The sequence below is a fragment of the Vipera berus genome, assembly GCF_964194415.1.
Source record: "Vipera berus genome assembly, chromosome: 1".
Taxonomy (NCBI): domain Eukaryota; kingdom Metazoa; phylum Chordata; class Lepidosauria; order Squamata; family Viperidae; genus Vipera; species Vipera berus.
The window spans coordinates 57,612,549-57,636,620 of record NC_138202.1 but is presented as its reverse complement, the minus strand read 5'-3'; the positions used below and the strand labels follow the sequence as shown (position 1 = coordinate 57,636,620).

The 24,072-nt window shown below is 35.6% G+C and overlaps 1 protein-coding gene across 1 annotated transcript in view; it reads left to right on the top strand.

Annotated features, from left to right (window-relative positions):
- AKAP6 (A-kinase anchoring protein 6) overlaps window positions 1-21,531 on the top strand; it is a gene marked incomplete at its 5' end in the record, with an annotated part of 235,359 nt that extends 213,828 nt beyond the window's left edge. Inside the window, 2 exons of the mRNA XM_081319843.1 lie at window positions 10,544-13,907; window positions 20,921-21,531. Coding sequence (XP_081175969.1) covers window positions 10,544-13,864 — 3,321 coding nt within the window. The 3' untranslated portion in view covers window positions 13,865-13,907; window positions 20,921-21,531. The remainder of the gene's footprint in view (window positions 1-10,543; window positions 13,908-20,920) is intronic.
- Window positions 21,532-24,072: the final 2,541 nt, after the last annotated feature.

Genomic DNA, 24,072 nt, shown 5'->3' with positions numbered 1-24,072 from the left:
ATATATTTTAAAATATAAAAACACATTTTATTTATTTAATCACTCGCTCCCGACATAAAGCTGAGAAAGAATTAAAAAGGAAAAAAATCCTGCAAAATAAACATGTTATTATTCTTATTGATTTAAATTTATGGGGCACCAACTCCAGTGGATTTTTGAAAGGATTTTTGTCCTTTCCTATTTTTTTATTTCACTGACCTAGACTTCAAATTTATCTCAGATAAAACCTTATTTTTTTTCTCTTGCAGTCTAGAAGTTACTAATTCTCAATAGAGGCAGAGAAATTCTGAAGCAGTATTATCAGTTTGGAATAGCCTGACAGCCTGTTTCTGATTCTGTATAATATTCCTGACTCATATTATTCATGTGGTTTTGAGAAGCACTTCCATTCCATCATGCAAATTTTTATCTACCGCCAAACATTTCTGTAAGTACACTGTTCTGTGTGTCCAGCATAATTCCCATGTGCGTTGGCTTTGAAAGTATGCTGTACATCCAGCCACATAATTGAAAATAATAAGGCCACAATAAATGGGATGGCCTTAGGGTATAACACCCAAGGGATTCAATTGGTGTCGCTCTGCATCAGTGTCCATGCATCATGGTAATTGAGGTAACATAACCAATTACCACATTTTAATTAGAGTTGTAAGAACTTGGAGAAATCTGCAGTAGTGAGACAGCTTATTTTTTTTTAAAAAAAACACAACACTACCAAGCATTTTCATTCCAGAAGCCTTTTCTCTTGGTTGCTTATTCTTAGGAGTCAAAGAGGCTGCTGAAAGTGCTATTTGAGAAAGGTTGGGAAAAATCCCAGATTCTTTATAATGAATGAAAAGCAAACCTAGAAAACAAAATGTGTTAAAATGATGCATTGCTGCTAAGCCGATATCCTCATCCACTTCTCCTTTTGTGCTTTTTGGGAAAAGAACACAGGCCTTGGTAAAGTTGGTCCTAATGGTGTCCCTGTTCTATCCTTTTCCCTTAAGAAAAAGCAAAACAAATATGCGGTCTGATGGTCATTAGAGTCTACCTAAGAGATAAATGGAAGAGCCATCGTTTTGTTATTTGTACAACTTGTCACTTACTATGGACAATCCTAATTAAATGACTTAATGGCAAATTAGGTAATTATTTTGAAGAGAAGGAACAAAAAAATGTATAAAACTTTTGAAAAAGTTTTTGTAGACTTATGCAAAACTTAGGACAAAAAAACCCCAATGAGCATTCTCTACAAATAATCTCCACCTATTATATTCCAGTAATACCAAGGGTTTAACCCGACTACTGTTGCACTAATTGCACAGACTGCAGTAAAAATATTTTGGAAGAATTGCATAATCTGTTATTGCAGGAGAGAGCAGAGCAACCTCTGATGTAATTGTGGACTGCTCACTGTCATGGTTGTTTGAGGGTCGAAGTATAATACAAGGGCTCTGGAATTCACTCCCTTTTCTCCTTGCCTGGCAAGCAATAATCTCCATCAGTAGTAGTTGCTCATCCTGAGAATGTACACAAACATATGCAATCCTCTAATGAGTCACATAGTTGGAGGACTGCATATGTGTGTGTACTTTCTTGTCCTGGTATTAGATTCATTACGAACAGAAAAACACCCTTGCTAGATCAGGTCAAAGAAGTACATCATGGCATTCTGAAGTATCCCTGTTCTTGAAACACCTATTTATTTGGCTTTAATTGCAGTTTTATTACAAATTGTTTATTCTATAACTGTTCTTTTCAGAATGAGTCAAATCAAACTTTATGGAAATACTGGACTTTTTTGGATCAGTCAATGTCTCTCAATCTAACCTACCTTACAGGGTTGATATGGAGGGAATAAAATGAAGAAAACACACACACACACACACACACACACACACACACACACACACACACACACACACGGACACACACGGACACACACACACACACCCTACGCTGCCTCAAACTGTTTACTCAAAAGTTTCTCACACTGAATTAATTAAACTGATTCGCAGCTATATACTGAATTATACAGGCCATATAATAGTCCCGGAGTCATATATTTGGTCTGAAATTTGATCAAGTAAATATGTCTGATCCTGATACAAAATGTTATCAAGTATGTCTTGTTTTGTATTTTTCTCAATGCTTTTATTAATTCACTATACACTGAAGCATAAGCTAAAATAAATTAATAAATAAGTGGTACTTAATTTTTTTATCAACTAGTTTCATTCTGACATCCTCCAGGTAACCTAAGACTGCATGTTACAACATTTCCAGTACCAATGAGTATGAGCAGACATGCATGAGCTTTAAAAGTGCAATAATAAATATCCTTTCAGATCTTCCCACAAAATTAACAGAAATGTATAAACGATCTGGGCTGATGAGAGCTTCTGTATGGCTCCTGATTTAATCTTAGAGGGTTATTTCAGGTAAATGCCTGTACAAAGCTATGAACAAACACCAAGAGTGTCAATTTTCTCATATATATTTTTCTGCCCAATAATTTTCTTTTGTGGATGTTAATGTATTCCTAAAAGGCACATACATGTTTCTACATATATTGCACAGAAAAATGTCACTCATGAGAACGGTAAATTGAGAGATAGATAGAATTTTCATTTCCTTTATCTATATAGCATTTCTGTCATAACAGGAGCTCTAATCCATATTCAGGTCTCTGTGTTTAGTGTGCAGTAATATGTAAATTACCTAGCCAGCTGCATTAAGCAGTGTTTGTTTATTCTATTTCTTTTGGCACTGCATGCACCTGAACCTCTGCCAAAAAGGGGGAAAAAAAGCCTGCTTCAGGGAACACCATTCTGGATAAAGTAGTTTAGAAGAGGAACACACACAATAAATACATCTGCTCTGTATGAAGACAACAGAATCAAACTTAACTTTCTGTTTCTGGAGAGATTAGTCTTCGCAAGGGGAAAAAATGGTATGTTTTGTTATAACGAAGATAGTGAATTTCTCTTTTTCAGAAGTTTGGTTTGCCCTGGCGTGGTGAACAAAGATGCTGCACTGAGAACTTGTGATATTTCACTGTTGGCAATTTTTGACCACGATGAAAAGGAGGAACATGGGAAGCTTAAGGGCAATCGTTTCAGTGTGGTACATTTATTCCTCAGAATGGGTGGCGTTTGAAATGCATTTGGATTAGGACAGCTGTGGAGTTTAGGTATTAAAAATGGCATTAATGATGCATCAGAGCTATCTGCTTAGGCTGGCAGTCCTCCTTCTGTGTTTCAGTCTTCCAGTCTGACACTTCCTCTTTTATCCAGCCAGCTAATTTCCCTTCTTTTGTGAAGAGTAACTGTTTTCACACTACTGCTTACTCGGCAAGCCTCCTCATTGTTGCATGGTTAATTATCTGTTTGAGCTTCACCTTCTCAAGTTAAGAGAAAAAGACTTGGGCCTCCCAATGGCTCTAATGAAAGCTCAGCTTTATAAAAGTACTGTGTGAATAAATGCAGTGTCTGATCGAGCAACATAATAAATGAGTTCCTAAAGTTTATAGAGCCATTCCCTCTGTAGGAGGTTTGCTCAGCTGTGTAGAAAGACCCTGGAGTTTTGTGTCTGAAAAAGTCAATTTTGGAAAAGAGATCCAAACTTGATCAGTGGTTGCAACCTAGGAGCTTAGACTGAACAAATACTGTATATGCACTTAATACACTTCTTGAATAACGTTATGGAATACTGTGTCATAGTATCATTTATATCAGTTACAAAAAATCATGTTGGTTGTTGGTTTACTTATTTTGCAATACTTTTAGCCTACTCCACATATGATGAGGAAGGATATAAACGTTTTACAGTGTTGTAACTTTTTTTTCACCTTAATGGTTTATTATGCCCTAATCTGTGTAGTCTGTGAAAGAAAGCTTATTCTACAATAATTATGTTGAGATTTTAAGAGGCCACAAGATTCTTTGTTAGCTTTGTTGCAAAAGGCTAGCATATTTGGGAATCAGTATCAATCTTTCTCTGCCAGCCACTGGTGCCAGAGTTGCTGCAGTCTTTGGGCTTTATGTTTAGCTAATGTTTGGGTGGATTTTTTTTATTTCCATAATAAAATTTTTGGTATCCAACCATTGTTATGATTAAAATTACTATGCCATTTTGGAAAGGATTTCCACCACTTTGCTTGCAAAGGATAGCATGTTCTGAAATGCACTAATTTTCTTCTGTCAGTAATATCCGCTCCTAACTTCTAAGGTGTTATATAGTTCAGTGTTTCCCAACCTTTCTAACTTGGTGGATCGGTGGAGATGGTGGCTGGGGGGGGGGGGTAGAGGATGGTTTTGTACACGTGTTTGCACCACTTTCACAAATGAAGCTGCACATGCTCTCACACATGCACACATACACACACCCATTCCCCAACGCTTCCGCAGCCTTGTTATAGTTCCACACCTGCACACCTAGAGCAATTGCAAAGGGGATGGCAATTTTAAAAAGTACAGCCTTTTTCTACAAACTCAAGTGCTTGAAATAAACAAGGAGCTGTGCAGAGATATAAAGAAACTGGATGGGCCTTCAAGATTATAATCTAATTAAGATTAACAAGGAAAAAAGAAAGTGGGGGAGAACTGTGATAGTGACTTCTGAATCTCAGTTTAATCACAGTTTGCTTGTGGGTTTAAAACAGGGCACAGGGCACCCATAATAAAAAAGAAGATATGAATTTGAACAAATATATTTGAATGCACTCCATTTATCTGAACAGAATGAATATTCAAATACATTGTGGTTCTTCACATTCTGGCACCAATCATGTACAAATAATGTTAAAAATGCAACTTAAACTGGATCATGACATTGCTGCTAATGTTATGATGATGACCAGATAGATCTAATAGCCAAAATCCTGTTTTCTAAACAGAATAGACACAAAAATGCTTGCTGTTTTTATAATCTTACGAATGTTTCAGTAAACCCATATTAGAATTTGCATCAGAGTATTGTAGCAATGTATCTCTATGTCTTTATATCTATCTATATGGCTGGCTGGGGAATTCTGGGAGTTGAAGTCCACATGTCTTAAAGTTGCCAAGGTTGCATACCCTTGATCTATACCTTTAATTTGTAAGCATAATAACATTTCAAAGGAACTTTCTAGGGGCCCCAGAATGTTTGATAAAACTAGTAGGTTAAAAAAATAGTACAAGTACATTCAAGAGAGTAAGTTGATTATTTTTTTGGTGCCAGTCTTTACTTTTTAAAAATGTTTCTTTCATTGCTTTCATTGGGTCCAAAAAATGTCAGTTCCAGAGACGTGTGTATATGTCCCAACAATCCCCTTTTCAGTATGTTCCAGCCAAACTATTTTGGCACGAGGCAAAAAAGAAAAAAGAAAAAAAAACATTGACAGTTCATTCCATCCCTGGCCAAAAAAGTTACAATACTAGCAAATAAAGCAATTATTTACTGTCCTTCCACAACACTCTAAATTAGCTACATAGCTACAGATAGACGCACTTGTGCACACACACTAAATACATACCATAAATTTCCCACAAATACGTAAATATGTGCTTGATATGAAGAAAACATACATTTTTTGCTGAAACAAAGCATTCATTACACTCAAAGCACTGTTGAATTCAAAATTATAGTCCAATCAGTACATATGAGCACACAGAGAGATATATAAACAAAAATGCATACACACACATACACATATACCTGTCATGTAACTCTTTGACAAATAGTTAATTCTAGAGTAATATAAGCTTCTCAATAAAATTTACTGGATGATGTTATCAGGACAAACATATCCTCTACCTATGCAATTTGACATGTAAGTCAGTGATTGTCATTTCAATTGGTTTAAAATGAAACAAATGAAAATTTAACCAGTGTTTCTTATGGAAATTCTTTGCTGGAATTGGACTATTAATGTGCTTGAGAAACAGTAGTGGCTTACACTGATATACCATCTCACTTTGTGGAATTGTTATTATTATTTTGTAAATATCTGTTCTAAGTGAAAGATATTTTAAACAGTGCATTCAGAGATTTTCTTTAGAAACTTTTTGTGGATTTTTGTGTTATCCTATCTATAATGTTTGCAATGAACTTTTTAAAATGGTAAAATAAGTCTTTAATATGATCTTGGATCCAAAGATTATGGATAGTTAGCAACAAAGGTTTTTTTTTTAATCTGGCAGATGTAGCTGTATGTAATTTACAGATAAAACTAAACTAGATTGACCAATGACGTAGTATAAACATTTCTTGACACAAATTTTTATTGTTCTATGACAAAATTTTATAAAACATTTTTTCTTTATAAAAAGGTAGCTTTTTTTAAAAATGGGAGAAATTATATTTCTCTATCACATCCCATAGACATGATGGTTATTTCTACTCTTTTTAAAAAAAGAACCTGAGTTTTAAATTGTTTTTTCTTTCAGAATAAACAGAGTTACTAATTAATATCCACTTTAACTATAATTGTTCTATGGATAGAATAATTACCTTTTCCTTTCAAAAGCCATAATAAAACATAATTGTTGTTTTACATATTAGTACAATATTGTATTTTGAATGAAGATGATGATCTCTGGCTGTAACACAGGAGGTTCCAAGTAAACATTAATGAATGAGGCAGAAGTGGATCTGAAAATATGATCATTTTTATCCAAGTAAATGCACAGCATACTAACAGTTTTTCAAATGCAAAATTCTTGTGGTAAGGAAATTCCTTCTCTGTGTTTGTGTTTTAATCTAATTTTGTGGAGGGCTATTACTGAACCTCTGTAAGGAACAACATTATTCTTATGATTGCACTGCACAACATATCAAATCACAACTAACTAACTTTCAGCTTAGGTTAGCCTATACGCTTAGCTTATGATTGAATTGGACATTCAAACTCATTATTATTTATTTAGTACATGATGAGAACGTGACAGAAGAAAAGTAAACATATATAGAATATTCAAACTCATAAAACTGCATTAATGGAGAAAGGCATGTGGTGCATAGGCTTTGCTTTTGTAAATTGTCTTGTTTATAACAGTACTGTATGTTAGAATGATATTGCAGATCTTTTCTGCCAAGGCACAAGCCTTATATATCTGACATCATAACTGTTTCTCTATAGGAGAAACAATTCTTCTCTCATGCAGAGAAGAAGCATTAACACTGTCATGTGCTAAGCTGTTATTTGTTGACATATCAAATCCAAGGCTCAATGCCACTCCATCTGGAAATTTACACTTTGCACGCTCATTAAGGTGATAATATGTTTTGTATCAAACAACGTTCCTGCGACTATTGAAAAACTGGTCCAGCAAGTCATTTAGCATGACATGAGAAAATTGAAGTTCTCTCACTATCTTCCATTGCAGCCATCAAGAGAACCAATTGCCTACTAAAATTATTCCTTTTAAAAAATTCCCTTCATTTTGGGTTGTTCCTGTAAACTTTTGCATCAAAAAGGAAAATCAATTTAGAATTTATTAGAATAGTGATATTAAGTCATTAAAAATAGAAACAATATACATTAAAGGATCCATTCAATTAAATAAATGAAGCAACTGTAATGTAATTAAAATGATTACTCAAAGTACAAAGCAATTGACTAAAAATATAAAAATAAATCAGAATCAATTGAAACATGACTCCCCCCCCCAAAATTAGTTCAAACTATGGAACAGTATAGTACATTCCAATTTTTGTTTAAATATTATCCAAAGGAAGATTTTAAAAAGTCAAGGGGGTGACTACCCTATGGTTCCAATTATATGGTTTGGATGCCCTGCTGAATTAAAAAATTCCCCAGTTGCCCAAAATATTGTGTCTACCACTGTAATTAGAAACAAAATTCTTTGATAATATAACATTATAACACAGCAATGTGGAATATAAATAATATTGTAGTAATTCTACAACATTAAATATATTTAAATAATAGCAATCTCAGTATTGTTTATTAGTTTTATAAATCCCAATATGTTCTACTAAATTCTGAATTCTTGCATAATCAAATAGGATACTACAATCAAAAAGAAATGTCAGGAACTACCTCTGCTTCTTCACTTTAAAGTAGTATCCCAAAGTAAACAGGACATTGTGTTTTATTTTGCATCAACTATTTCCATAAGAGCTGAAGAAGAAAAAAAACCCAGTTAAAACCATCTTTGGTTCAAAACATGGCTTCATGCAATGTTTTAGTCCAAAGTTAGTCCAGTTCAGCTTCATTCAGTCAGGTGTTATTGTTTATGTATTTGACTCCTTATTCACAGCATGAGTTTTCTTCAGGCTTCATTCAACACACATTTCAGGAGGCCCTGCCAATTCTATGTACTTCATTTACAGCAGACATGTCAAACACAAGGCCCAGGGGCTGGATCCGGCCCGCGAAGTGGTTTCATGTGGCCCGCGAAGCCATCCTGGAAACAGTGAGGGAACGGCCCCCACTGCCTTGGCCCTGGCCCAGAGACCCTCCTTCTGCCAGAGACCCTCAGATCTGTCCCACTCCTGCCCAGGCCCCCATAGGCACCCTTGATGTGAACGATGTAGAGCTGGCCACGCCCACCCAGTAGGCCATACGCACTCTAGCCACGCCCACCCAGTAGGCCACACCCACCCTGGCCATACCCACCCGGTCCCCTGAGGGCAACCGCAATGCTGATGCGGCCCTCAATGAAATTGAGTTTGACACCCCTGATTTACAGTATCAAGAAGTGACTAAATTAACATATTTAAGATGCTATAAAAGCAGTCCTGCAGTCCAAACTTCTCACCCTACCTTTGGCCCCCTTTAATAGTTTGCTTGATCCTGTGAAAGCAAATGAAACACTAACATGGGTTACACCAACATTTTGTTACTGAGACTGGATCTTTTTATTTCTCTATTAAAATTTTACATAGTTTAAATGAGGTAAGAGACAAAAATGTTTTATATTAAGTGGATTTACATTTAAGATAAGTGAGTTAAAGTTACATCATTGTGGGACTTGCATTGTTGAATTTGTACAACAGGCAAAATAAATAAAGCTGGCAACAGTTGATTTACAGTCCAAATGTTATCCTTCCAATCAAAGAAAAAATATTTCATATTTGAGAAGAGACTGAGTAATAATTCACAAACTCTATGGAATTTACAGATGGCTATTTAAACTGTATGTAAGTTACATGGGACATATAATTTTGAATAAAGGAGAAGCTCCAGTGATATCTTTTTAGAGCTAACTATGGAGCTTTTAGGTAGAAGATTTAAAATCTTGAAATCCTTTACCAATTTTTTACATCCAGGTGCCTTCCAGATGTGTTGGACAACAATCAGGGATGTATCGTTCTTTCCATATTCAGTCTGCAGTAATACTGTACTTTTATTTCCTTTATATATTTTGTGTGAATCATGTATTATTCTTTGCCTTGATGTATCCATTTTTTGAAATATATTTTTAAATGAAATTTGAGCTGAGAAATATTTAAGTCCTTGTGGATTTTGTGAATGACATATTGTATTTTGCCAGAGCTTTTATTACTTGAAAAGAAATTTGTCAGATAAATCTGACACTTCTAGCTACACCCTCCCACCCTACCATTCCTACATTTAATGACTATGTTAACTGGGAATTATGGAAATCCAACTCTACTGAAGCACATAGTTTGCCCTCTATTTGTATATATTTAAGATAGTTCTTTTATTTCAGTAATAGCATGATGGACTAAAAGTTGAGGAATGAGAATGAGAAATGCATCCTTATTCCAATCTCCAGCATACCATTTTGATTATAAAGTCATAAAAGGAGTATAGGTGAAGTTTATAGCTTTATTTAATTATTGTAGTATACAATTTGCTTTTTGTTCACAGCTGAGTATACTTCTAAAATATTAGAAAAAGATATGTGTGATTAAATGTTGTACAAATGTGCGTTGGAAGACAACTTTTTAAAATCTTGCATCATCATTCAGCAGAACGTAAAATCTACACTTGATGGACTGTAATGGGGACTTGATATAGTTCTTTCACTATGAATAAAGCATATTGAATGTGGATCAGTACATCGTCTAGCTGATGGGATATCAGCAACAGTATATTGACTTGAAAGATATAAAATAGCTTGAGAACACTTGGAGTAAATCTGGGCTTTATTTGGGCTTGTGGCATACTGACTGAAATGTGCCACCATGTTTCTCACCATTAGTGGGGAATACTGCATGTGATATAAGTGTCGCTGAACTGTTTTCCATAGGCATCATGAGCCCAACTCTTTCTTGATCTACTAAGTTGTTGGTACAGATATTGTTCAGAGAGAGTTTAAAGAGAGCCACTTATCTCCCTGAGATATCTGCAAAATGTAAGAGTACCATGCCCAAAAGCAATAATTGTGTGTTTAAGCCAATATTAGTTTGATGAGTGTAAATTTCATTCTAATGATGATCAGCTAGGAGGTGATAAAGAAGAAAATATTATACACACACACACACACACACACACACACACACTTCATATATTCCAGTTATGATGTTAAATTTATGAATTAAAACTCTGCTTTAACTAATAATTCTGTTGTTCTTTTTTAAACAGGACTCCCTGAATGTTATTGATCCTGGTTTAATGGAGCTAAATAGCACAAGTGAAGATGCTCTAGAATGGGATGAAACAGATATAAGTAATAAGTTAATTAGTATTAATGAAGAATTTACTGAACCTGAACTAAAACAAGATGACACAAAGCTGAATTCTTCACCTGAAATATCTGGTAATGGTAATTCAAAAGAAGAAGGAGCCCCTAGCATTCATGGAGACAATCTCAGTGATCCAAGAATGACATCTTCTTCAGGCCCAAAGGTCTACCAAGTATACAGCCTCCATGATGTTGAATTATCCAGAAAAAATCATATATCTCTTATGAAAAACACAACCAAAAGCTCAAGTCTTACACCTTCAACTATTGCAAACAAAGACATAAATAAAGATTCTTCTTTATCATCTACAAAATATTTGCCAGAATTAATGGGTAGCACCACATTGGCAAAACCTCAGAATTATATGTATCATAGTGGAAACATTACCAGGCATTCTGAAAGTCAGAATAAAGTAATCAATGAAAGAAAGCCAAAAGCTATCAGCAACTCTGAAATCCAATTGTTTCCTGATACTGATGGAATACAAGATAAATTTATGACTAATATTTCAGATTCTGACTTAGGGAATATAGTTGATGTGATAAAACAAAATTTTAAGCAGAAAGATGAAGAAAGCCTTGATAACTTCACAACATCTGAACCAAAGTTTAGTAACAAAACAAAAAATGTGGTCAATGGTACCCATCATGATTCTATGAGTGCAGAAGAATTACAAGGAAAACACAATGCTTTTACATTTTATGACTACTCATATCTTCAAGATTCAAAATTAAAGCTACCACAGATGATAAAGCAACCACAGTTAGAAAAAACACACAAGCAGGGCAATTTGCTTCATGGCTTTTATTTTGATAAAGTTCCCTTTATATCTGGAAATCAGCCTGGGGAGTTAAAATCCTGTACAGAAAAGCTTGCTTTACCAACTGACTGGAATGATGCCAATCCTAAACACACTGAGATTGTGGAAGATTTAAAGAAACTATGTGACACAACAAATGGCAAAGCGTTTTCAACTCTGTCTCATAGCTCTTCTTTAGATTCCCTTTGTTTGACAAGTGAATTGTTGGGCTTAACTGTTTTTAGAAGTGGAGATGGCCTTAATCGTAGCACTTCCTTAGAGAGTTTGGTAAATCCTTACAAGAGCAATGAAGACCTTTTTAGTCATAATGGGTCTAGTGATCTAAGCGGAAGTAGTGATTCTGTTGGAGAACTCAGTAAAAGGACGTTAGATCTTTTGAATCGTTTAGAAAATATCCAAAGTCCTTTAGATCAAAAAATAAAGCGGAGCATCTCTGATATCACCCTCCAGAGCACTTCTCAAAGAATGCCCTTGACTGGCCAGGTATCACTGGATATTGCCTCCTCAATCAATGAAGACTCACCTGCTTCTCTTACTGAGTTAAGCAGCAGTGATGACCTGTCTCTCTGCTCTGAAGACATTATAATGCCCAGGATCAAAGTGCTAGATTCAAATGCATCATTCAGAAAGCACCTCAGTCAATCTGTGGCTGATGAGAGTGATATCAATGTTAGCATGATTGTTAATGTTTCCTGCACCTCCGCTTGCACTGATGATGAAGATGATAGTGATTTGTTATCAAGTTCTACTCTCACCTTGACTGAGGAAGAGCTCGGCATGAAAGATGACGATGATGATTCCAGCATTGCAACTGATGAGGATATTTATGAAGACTGCAATTTAATTTCAGGACTTGACTACATTAAGAATGAACTCCACACTTGGATTAGACCTAAATTATGTCTGACAAAGGAGAAGAGAAGACATCATGTGGATGATGACATTTGGGGCTATAAGGAGTTAAGAGATGAGGAGACTTTGAAACCAAAGGATTCATTGAACATTGAACAATTTTTGAGTGATTCCGTATGTAAGCTTTCACAAAATAATGGCAACAGTAAGAATTTATTGGAGAATCGTACATCAGAGACAAAAAGACAAGCACAAAACGAAGGTATTCAGCTTTTGCAAGATCGCTTAGTAGATGATATGGAGAATGGAAATGTTGCCATTACTCAAGAAAGTCTAAATGGACAATGTATTTCAACATCTGCTATAACTGTTAGTACATTAGATGGGAAAGAGAGTGAAAACGAAGATTGTATCTGTGAATCATTTACTGATAGTTCAAAAGATTCTCATATTAACAGTAAGGAAGCTGTTCAGCTACCAAATATAACCAGCCCTCAAAAAGAGTATCAAAATCATATTCAGTATGCTGGCCAGTGTATTAAAAATCTTCTCACAGAATGTGACTCAGATATCAAAGAAGACAGTACACCAGGTACAGCGTTATTAACATTGCCTCCAAGTTATCAACAAAGTAAAACAGGAATTAGTGAGCATGTTAGTGATTGCTATGCATGTTTAAAATCAAATGAAACAGAAAAAAACACATCAGCTAGCAGTCATGATTCATGCTGCAACTGTGAATCAGTTGCTTTTGATAAAAGAAACGGGGAAGATTGCTCAGTGCATAATTTTGTGATGGAGATAATTGACATGGCTTCCACAGCCTTGAAGAACAAATCACAGCCTGAAAGTGAACCAGCTGTTCCGCATTCATTAGCCCAGATCAAAGAAAAGGTTCTAGAACATTCTCACAGGCCAATCCAACTTAGAAAGGGGGATTTTTATTCTTACCTTTCACTCTCTTCTCATGATAGTGACTGTGGGGAAGTGACTAAATACGTTGAAGAAAAGAGCAGTACTCCTGTTCCGCTGGACTTTGCAGAAAACATTGAATGCTTTTTTGAAGCCTGTCCTGAGGAAGAACGAGTTGAACAGCAGATGCACATTGCTCCTAATGAAGCTGAGGTACCTTTGGTCATGTACAAGGACTTGGATTTAATAGATGAACCCCAAACATCCACCTATTGTAATGACTTTTCTTTCTTATCTAAGGAGAAGGGTACAAATCCTCCAGGCACTTTTAGCAAAACAGTATCAGAGAACATAAAAAATTATCCTGATGAATCTTTCAATCAAGAGATCTCTAACAAAGGTCCAGTCTTGAATTCTTTTCCAAACGATTCTATAGAAAACCATCCAGATCAGTCCTTTGGCACTGCAAAATCTGAAGATTTTGTCACCTCGCCAAAGACCTTAGTTAAAGCCACTCAGTTAAAACCTGATCACTCAAAAGGCAAAGAAGTTATGCTCCCAAACCCAAAAACTCTTGTATGTGAAGAAAAACTCCTGCCTCTTTACAAAGAAAGGCACATAAATACAAAGAGATAGAATGTAACTCTCCCTGGACACATAGATGTTATTTCATGAGCAGGTATGTACTGAAATCTTGATGACTGAATATTATTAGTGACATGACCATATAATTAAACAAATGGTAATATTGCTTAGGACTGTTTCAGTAGATAATAACAGTGTGCCTTTTGAATTTATTTTCACAATAACAAAATAATATTTAAGCTTACCTTTTACAGGTAGTCAGTGACCATCCATAGTTACTGGGGAAAAATGGACTCATACTAAGTCCTCAAAACTGCGACCACTGTAACTTCCCCATGGTCACATCATCAAAATTTGAATGCTTGGCAACTGGCTCACTTTTTATGATTGATGTAGCATCTTGCAATCACGTTCTTCTGCCCTGCACAAACTGCCTTCATTTCAACTCCCTCCTTCTCTGCCTTTTGGCCACCCTGCAGAGCACAACCATGATGAAGAGGCCACTGTCTTCATCCTTCACTGCTCTCCAGGGTTGCCCCCAGCTGACATTTATCATCACCTTTGTCTCACCTCTGCTGGAGTCACCTCTGCCTCCATATCCACCATTATTTTTTTCAGTTGAGTGCATCCCTGTTTCCTTTTGCTGCTCTTTGATTGTGATAAAAATTTGATTGGGGGGAGGGAGTTGAAGTGGATGCAAGATGCACAGAGCAGGGGAAGAGTGAGGTCCTCACCTAATGACTGGTCTTGGTGACTGCAACCTGGACTGCTTGTAGCTCCCTTTCCAATTCTAATTAGTTCATTTAGAAAACATTTGTGTTTTGTTTCTTGAAATATAATACTTAACCTTAGAGAAAATTTAGAATCAATGCTATATTACTTGCACTGGAGGAGAAAAAGATATTGAACCATTATTTATATATGTCACTTGCTGTTTCCTATTAAATGTAGCAGTGCTGAGTTTACCATATTTAAAGTATTTTGAGCCCTAACCTGTGATACCCCATCTCATGTGCTAAAATCTCAATCCTAACTAGGGCCTAAAGCAATATACGTAACATAAATGAAGTCAACATTAAAATTAATATTATTTGCCCTTGTCCATGTAAGAACTATAGGCATCAATTCCATAATCGTTACACCATTGCTTTAAATCTCACATTTGTTTTCTGATAAGCATGCTTATCATGTCTTTTTAAATTTAAATTTGAGCTAGATGGTGGCAAATAATTGAAGAAAACTGGTATTACCAGTGTAGACTACATTTCTGTGCTATCCTTTGGTTTATTGCACTGTCTAGTCAATGTCAGCTTTAACAACTTATTGGCTCTATACAAGTTCTCAGTGGACACTTCCCCCCCCAACCACCTCCTGTGAAATCAATATGTTCCTTTTTCCCCCAAGAAAACCAGAAAACTGAATGTGAAGTCCTGGAATTAAGAAACATGGCAGTTATTACCGAAACCAGTTCACCTTTACAAACCAATATGAATAGTTTATTGGAATGTGCATTAGCAAAAGGAGGAAACTGATACAGCTCTTATTTTCAGGACAATATACCGGAAATTACATATTTTCTACAGTTACAATGATGTGTTCTAATTCAGAAGTGGGCAATCTACCTCCTTCAGCCTCCACTTCAAAAGCTTTGTGAAGAATTCACTTAGGTTTCTGGCAAGAATAATCTGGCTTCCTCAGACAACTTGTTCTGAGAGTAGAAAAAAAGAAAGGGAAAGAAAGAAAAGAGTGCTAGAAAAGAGAGTGAAAAAGGAAGTGCCATGAAGAGACAGAAAGCAAGCAAAACCTGCACACTTCCCTGCATCTTGCATAGCCCAAGAGAGTACAATTCATGACTGATTTTCCACCCTTGCCTTGGCTCAATATTCACCTATTAGTGATTGTGCACCAACTGTCACTGCCTACCCAAGCTTCCTTTTCACTAAAGGCAGAAACTTAGTGCATACAAAGCTATATACGTACTGAGGTGCCTTCTAAAATGTCAATTAATGAAGGTGTAATATAATTCAGCAAGGATATTGCTGTGGAGTCTTCACATAAGAAGTACCCTAACTCAGAAATCCACAGCTCCTCAAGTCAACAAGAAGACCCCAGGCTCTGTAAGCTACCCACCAGATTCTTGAAATCCCTCCTCCCTACTGTGAGGGCTTACTTGATACTTTAACTTCATTTCTCATGCTATGGGAAATGAATTAGAAGCAATCTATCCTAATTTGTTAACTTATTCAAATAACAGTTATTATACTTAACTATGCTAAAGATTATCTTTTTGGTGGCAGATTGTTTATTTTTTGATGAGCCTAATTACTGATTTTCCAAAGGTAATTTACATTTATTACTAATACATCTTTTAAAATGTGACAGATAAATGTTGTTCCCATAAGTGTATTATGAAAAAAGTTACTATTTAAAAACACATTATTTAATTTGAAAGATAAATGGCAAACACCATTATTTTTTTTTCTTGGAGCACCTGTGCTGTAAGCTCATTAAAATGTGTGATTTTATGTGAAGCTGAGATACTTAAGAGAAAAATTATCTATGGTATATGTATACCCTAAAAATAAACCCAGTACGCAAAGGTGACAGTATGCATATTTACCAACGTAGTTCAACTAATTTAATGTGATTTCTGCTCCAGCTGCAAGCCAGAATAAAGCTGTTGTGAGCAAATATATTTTCCTGCTGAATACCATATACTGAAGCTGTAATCTCACTCTTTTATATGGATGGTAAAAAATTGACCATTAAGGGACAGCAGCTTTAAAAAATTCTATATAAGTGATAATTCTGCTGTTTTATCCAGACTGCTGCTAACTTTATAACTGTACAGAGATGTTTCCTCAAAGGTTCAGAGGTTTTGTTTTCCATGGAGGCAAGATTTATCAAGAAAATTTATCATGGCACTTTCTTTTCCTGTCAGTATGGTCCATAGCCTTTACCTCCTATACTTTTTTCTTTGAGGCACACATGAAGTTATACCAGATCCAATTATTTTTTACGCAGTCCACTATTTTCTATTCTGATTTGCAGAGACTGTCTAATCATGTATCAGACAGAGGTTTTCCCTACCATCTGTCGTCTAATTCTTCCACGAGGTGATGCCAAGTCATTCACATCAAATCATCTTTATTAGTGTAATTGATTGATCCAAACATAAGAATATAACAGGGCAAAAGAAACAACAAGAGGTGCCATCTATGCAGGAAAATTTTGAACTTTTTCCAACTGGCGAGACATCTCATTCATCTAGCCAAGGTTAGGCCTACTTCAGTGTTCTTGTTATCAGCAATCTTTTAAGATAAATTCCATATCTCCTTTTTTGGTATTGCTCATTCTGCTATATTTGAGGTGTTCACATCATCCTATTTTTTTTTACTATTAGACCATGTAGATTTATTTCTTTTCTATTGACACTATTGCATTGCAGATACAAGAGTTATACTTAGTGTGACCAAACTTTGTGCTTTAGTTTATAAAGTCAGCCAAATGATCTTTCTGGGATTGGTTAGTGATGAATATTTAAGACCCTAAGCTTTAACTGGATCTTGCCAGCATACTAGCCTTACTACTAGTAGTAATTATTATTACTATTATTGTTTGCACAGTCAACCTGATGCTTAGAGTGGATTTGGCATTTTTGTCCACCTATCAAATTCTTTTCAAGGATCTGGGCTAGGTAGATATTTAATAATATTAAAGGTACTGTCACGATGAAAGCTGTTCCAAGTAAAGTTGCCTTTTGCAATTGACTGATGGATGATTTTGTCAATGCTGATGGTGCTCAAGTGGTGTTCCAGATGTTTTGGGATTGCACCCAAGACACTTATTACTATTGGTACTGTCTTTGCTTTCTTTTTCTATAATCATTTTACTTTTATTTGCAGGTCTTTGTATTTTGTGATTTTTCTCCAGCTCTTTCACTTCTATTCTGCTGTCTTTCAAGTACTGCAACGTTCACTATGTAGATTTTTTTTTAAACTTTCTTATTGACAAATGATAAGTCTGGGGTGTTATGTGACAAGTGCTTATCTGTTTGAATTCTTAAGTGCCAGAACACTTTAGTTTCTTCATTTTCTATTATTTTGTCTATTTTCAACCAGTTCTTGCTTGCAAGCAAACAGCATTTCTTGCAGATATTCTAATGCACCATTGTTGCTATTTTGTCGTGCCATTGTTTGTAGTCGGTCTGTCCACTGTTTCTTCAGTTTCTTTGCAGAGAGCATTTGTTGCCTGTTGCTGTCTTCTCAGTTCTAGCTTTGTATGCATTTGTTCTTAAGGTGTGTTCTTGTGTCTTTCTTCAACTTTCCTGCTCTTATCCATGCAGTTTTCTGCTGGCCTGCTCCCCCCCCAATGTATTGGTCATGTAGTACTTTACTTTGTTGTGTCTCTTTTTTATTCTTCATTTAGTCATATAGGCCAGTTGGGTCTCTCCGGTATTTAGTAAGCCTTCAGTGCATCTTCTTCATTGTCCTTCAGATATTCTTGAAATGATTTTTCTTCTTCTTCAACTGTCTGGTGTACTTTCAACATTCCATGCCCACCTATTTTCCTTTGTAAGTATAGTCTGTCAAGATGGCTGTGAGGATGAGGCACATGATTCATTGTCTATGGAGATTCTCAATCATTCAGGTCATTTTTTTTTAATTCCATTTATATCCCGCCCTTCTCCGAAGACTCAGGGCGGCTTACAAGCTTAGCAGTAGCCTTCATTCTATGTATATGCCTGGTTATTAGGGCTTTCACACACACCCCCAAGCGGCATTATTACAAAGTCAGCTTAATTGCCCCCAACAATCTGGGTCCTCATTTTACCTACCTCGGAAGGATGGAAGGCTGAGTCAACCTTGAGCCTGGTGGGATGCGAACCTGCACTAATTGCAGGCAGCTGGTGTTACTTAAGGAGGCATTAGCCCACTGCTCCACCAATGATTCATTGTCATTATTTTTCTGGTATTCTTATCCAGGGCTTTTAGTTCAGTGGCTTCAGTCCAGTCCACTATTTCAATTGTGTATCCATTGACTGGAATTGCCTCAGTGTTAATTGCTTAGATGGGGTTTAGACTTTAAGATCTTTATTCTCATGATGTACTCACTTCTGACTTTCTTCTTAACTTCATTGTGTTTGATATTGTCCTGCTATATCATGTTTTGTCACATAGTCAGCCAGATATTTAGACTGGATTTAGCATTTTTATCCACCTATGTAGTTCTTTCCAAAGACTTGGATTGTTATTATTATTGTTATTTTCTTTAAAAAACTTGATTTAATGTCAGAGAGGCTCATTACCTCATGCCTGCGAACAATTTGTACTATCATGACCAGTGCTTAATGCCATCTCTATTCTACCATTGAGCAGTGCCAATAAGTTCACACAAACTAATAGGAAAGGTCTAGAACTGGCCAGAACTGGAACAAACAACCAAAGACATCTTCCATTCTTCTTAGTCAAGGAGATTACTACCAAATGGTGATGTAGGTCCAAGAAATCATGAAGGAATGTCAGGTGTAGATTAACCTCCTGGTTTGTTTCGTGATTTAATCAGTATTTTGTCAAAGTAGTAATTTTTTCTAGAAAGCTTATATAAAGAGTACCAGATTGTTTTATTTCTAATATTAAGTTGACATATTTAATTTTATAGCTATGTATAAGTTTAGATACTTAAAAAGCACACAGTTCTAATAGTGTATGTTTTTTTAAATATTATTAAAAGCCCATTTTAGGATTTGAGGGTAGATATGCAACTCATGTTTCATGTTTAAATCATAGGCCTGCATTTGTTTCAAATTTGTGGAGGGAGAGAGGGAGAGAGAGGGGGGGGGAGAGAGAGAAAGAGGGGGGGTCCACAACATTAATTAATATTAAACAAGAATGTGACTGGATAACTCCAGATATTTTTACTTAATTTGAAAAGTATAAAACACAAGGCTGGAGAGCCTCCTTGGAAATGCTGTGATAAGGTACTTTGTACTAATCCCTTTGTAATCTTCATCCCATGCTTTAGCTCTTTGTTGCACAGGTTAACCCTAAATTCTAAACTGGAAACAATTTGCATCAGAAATACAAGTAGTCTTTGACTCATGTCAATAATTGGAACTGGAATTTCCATCATAAGTCAATCCAGTTGTAAAGTGAGCCATCATAATGACCAGATGTAATTTTACAAACATTTTTTCTGCGGTCATTAAACAAATAAAGCTTCCCCAACTTACTTTTTTTGTAAGAAACAAGCTGGAAAGGTCACAGACCATGATCATGTGGCCACACGATGCTGTAATCAGTTGTAAATAGTTGTTGTTGCCAAGTGGCAAGAAAATAGTTGTTGTTGCCAACAAATTGCAAATTACATGATTGTGAGCATGGGGCAACATTTGCCAGTGCAAAGATAGGTCATCAATCACTTTTTCTGAAGACATCATAATTTTGAACTATTGTTTAAACAGTCATAATTTGAGGACTATCTATATTAATTATTCCTCTTAGTAAGAAATATTAGGGCAATATCAATTAGTGGATTATTTATCTATGTCTTCTCTTTTTTTATTTTTTTGAGAGAGAATTCGATTCAGTATTTTAGATTATACCCATATTTATATAACCTCAAGCCTAAATAGATTATTTGACAGTCAATCCTACTGATTTTAATAGGACTTATTTCCATGTAGTGGGCTCAGGATTGCAGATTATATTGGTTGGCTGGGTGGCCTTTATTGAGTCTTACGTGCCTATTGATTGATACACTTTCAGAATGTAGAGGAGGCATGTTCACAGATACCTAAAAGGATGGGATTGAGGGAAAAGGTCAGACTTGATTATTTCCCCTGTGTCTTTTGAAACTAAATCTTGTTTTATAAAAATCAATGAGGGTTTCCACATCAATGAGAAGATATAACTCTGATTTAAACCATACGCTACAAAAAAATGCTGTTCATAGCTGATTTTGCATATACCGGTAAGGACACTGGTGTGAGATCATATAATAGCTAATGTGGCTATTTTAGAGAAGATTGTGTTTTACAAATGGAATTATAGTCGATGTAGCACGCTCTTACTTTTTTTTTCCTTTTCTTTCCCCTTTTCCTTTTAGAAACTTGGCTGCATATCAGATGTAGGCTTATCCTCTAAACCCTGGGATGACCTCTAATTCCATTGTATCACTGCCTTTTGTTACACTTGACTCCCAAGATAAATTTTCCTTCCAAACGTTATTTGTACATTTTAGCTTTGTAACCAGGTTGCATATGCTGGAGCAATTTCAGTTAGCAAAACGTTTTTCTTTCATATGGGTTTATATGCCAAGCTACCTCTTAACAACTTTCTTTTCAAATGTGTATGCCTCTGTATGACATCTCACCCACTAATATTTTAATGATTTTGCAATTGCACAGTTTCTGTGATCATTTCAAGCCATCATTTCATAACTGTAAATGTCATTAATTCTCCTGTTTTATGTATCAAATTTGGTATTTTATGTGTACAACGCATATTGTTTATTGAAAGTATTGTAGAAAGGAAATTATGATTGCAGCAAAGAGGAAACAATTGCTCCTGATTCGAAAGAACCGGTTATACAAAGTAAACACAAATGTATCTTTTTGCTTTTTCTAAAAACAACAACAACAACTATGCAACACTTCAAGAAACAGCTATGTAGTGTTGTATATTAAGAACTGTTAACATTGTACTAAATTAAATAAAACATTTTGGTTTTCTACTATGCTTCTTGAGGTGGTAATCAGAAAAGAACCCCACATTTTAAAAAGAAACTGTGCCTTGCTGTATTTCTTATAACATTTATTAAAAAGTTGCTTTCACAGTAAAATTACATTCATTTGAAAGAAGGAAATAGCAAGGTGTGAATCATTTCTGTATATATGTATAACCAAGTGCAAACATTGATGTACAATGACAGTATAAAATGCTTTAATGTTTGTGATGCCTGGTGGTGTAGAAAACAAGCCTTAAAGCCACTAGAATGCATGATAATTAGAACTGACATAATAAACATAAGTTTACTGGGGAAATTTTAGAACTGGCTCTCATTTACCCACATCTGTCTAAACGCAAATATTGCATGGATCTGCCATAAGTATTTGAATATTTATAAGGGCCTCTCAAGTTTTGTGTAGGCCTTTAGGAACAACTTTGTCTGTGACCCTTCGGTGCTGAAAGTTCAGCTACTTCTGGTAAAATTGGAAGAGGACTTTGAACTAGAATCTCATTCTGGAATAATTCCCTTACCGTCTTCACCTGTTAAGATGCCCATTTGGAGACCACAGAAGAGGTCATCTTCAAGAATCTTGCGTGCTAATATGGACCAGCAAATGTCCTGTTCTTTCTGAATGCCCACTTTCCACCTGGGTTTCTTTTTTTTTCATAACAAACAGAATTTTCTCTCTCTCCCTCCCTCCCTCTCTCTTTCCCTTCTCCCCGCTCCCTCTCTCATACACACAAATATCCATTATAAAATGGGTCACTCTGAGGTTTACTAGTCTTTCATGCATTACAACTGAATTGGTCAAAAGGGTTTCTTAATTTCCAAGTTCCTGCTATATAGCTCTTGTTTGGTGGCAAGCTGTTATACTGATGATGAAAAAGTATCTTCACATTTACAAAGTTTGAAGATCTAGATCTAGATCATAAGGTTGTAAGTACAGTAGCAATTTCACTTAAGGACCGTTTCACTTAACAGCTGAATTGTTGGTTGCAAATGTGGTGGCTAACAGACGACTACTTCTATCATTTACATACTGAACAAAAGTATAAAAGAAAATACAGATCTACATACTACTACCTAAAAATGTAGATTTACTACAAGATGACAGTGTTGTGCCACATCTGAAATCTCATTGATACTGAGGAAAAAGGGCTTATTTTCTCCAGTCTTTTCTTCTGTTGTTATGGTCTGGAACCTTCCTTCCCGAATGCTATTGGTATTGCCTGAATATTCCCTCTGTTCACTGTGGGTGAGGGCAGGGGAGAAGGTTGTTGATTTTGCAGAGCGGGCCCCTTGTCATTTCTGGTGCTTTGGACCAATGGATTGATAACAACTAAGGAGTACATAAGTTTAGTTACTGAGTTTATCTGGTTTTTTTAAAAAAGTCCACAGCGAGTATATTCCTGAAAAATAAAAGATGCATATCTTCCCTAGCTGTGCACTCCAATTTGATAAGACTACAGCTTTTTACCTATCTGGTGAGATAAATGCATAGGATCCTTTTTTCATATATGCATTTTTTGAATGTGTATATAATAAAAGTAACATGTATGTGATCATCCTTCATACTGAATACAAATTCATATGAGTATGAATAAGAATTCTGATATGAATATGAATATACTGCATCCAATTTTGGTCACCATACTAGAAAAAAGAAGTTGAGACTTTGGAAAAAGTGCAAAGAAGAGCAACTAAGATGATTAAAGGCCTGGAGACAAAAACATATGAAGAATGGTTGCAGGAAATGGGTGTGGCTAGTCTAGAGAAAAGAAGGACTATGGGTGACATGATAACAGTATTCCAGTATTTGTGGGGCTGCCACAAAGAAGAAGGGGTCAACTTACTTTCCAAAGTGCCAGAAGGCAAGACAAGAAACAACGGATGGAAACTAATCAAGGAGAGAAGCAACCTGGAATTAAGGAGAAACTTCCTTACAGTTGAGAACAATTAACCAGTGGAACAGCTTGCCTTCAGAAGTTGTAGGTGCTTCTTACACCTATCTGAAATACTATAGACTCTCCTGCTTGAGTAGGGGGTTGGACTAGAAGACCTCCAAGGCCCCTTCCACCTCTATTCTGATTGATTCATAGAGATCATTTATAGGTTTCCAAAGTTCTTATTTTTCAGTTAACTGGTTAATGCAGTACTTAGGTAAGTTATAAGCCACAAGTAAATATGGATGAAAATAAAAACATACATATTATAAAGTGGTTCTTATATTCAGGGTCAAATGAATGTGGTATATTAAAGTTGATGTTTCAGAATAAAAGGCTGAAAGCTTTGTAATAATATTCAGATTTGAAGAATCCCTCATCCAATTACAAGTTAAGATTGTAAATTCAGATAATGCATTGATTTCCCAGTTCAGTCCTATTTTATGATGCAATCTTTGGGCCATTCATATTTATGCTCTAATTGGAAAGTGTCTTGCTATTTTATTTACTTTTCTTCCAACAATGCACACATAAAATCTGAGAATTTTAAATGTATAAAAGAAACCAAAACATTTTTTTTCTGAA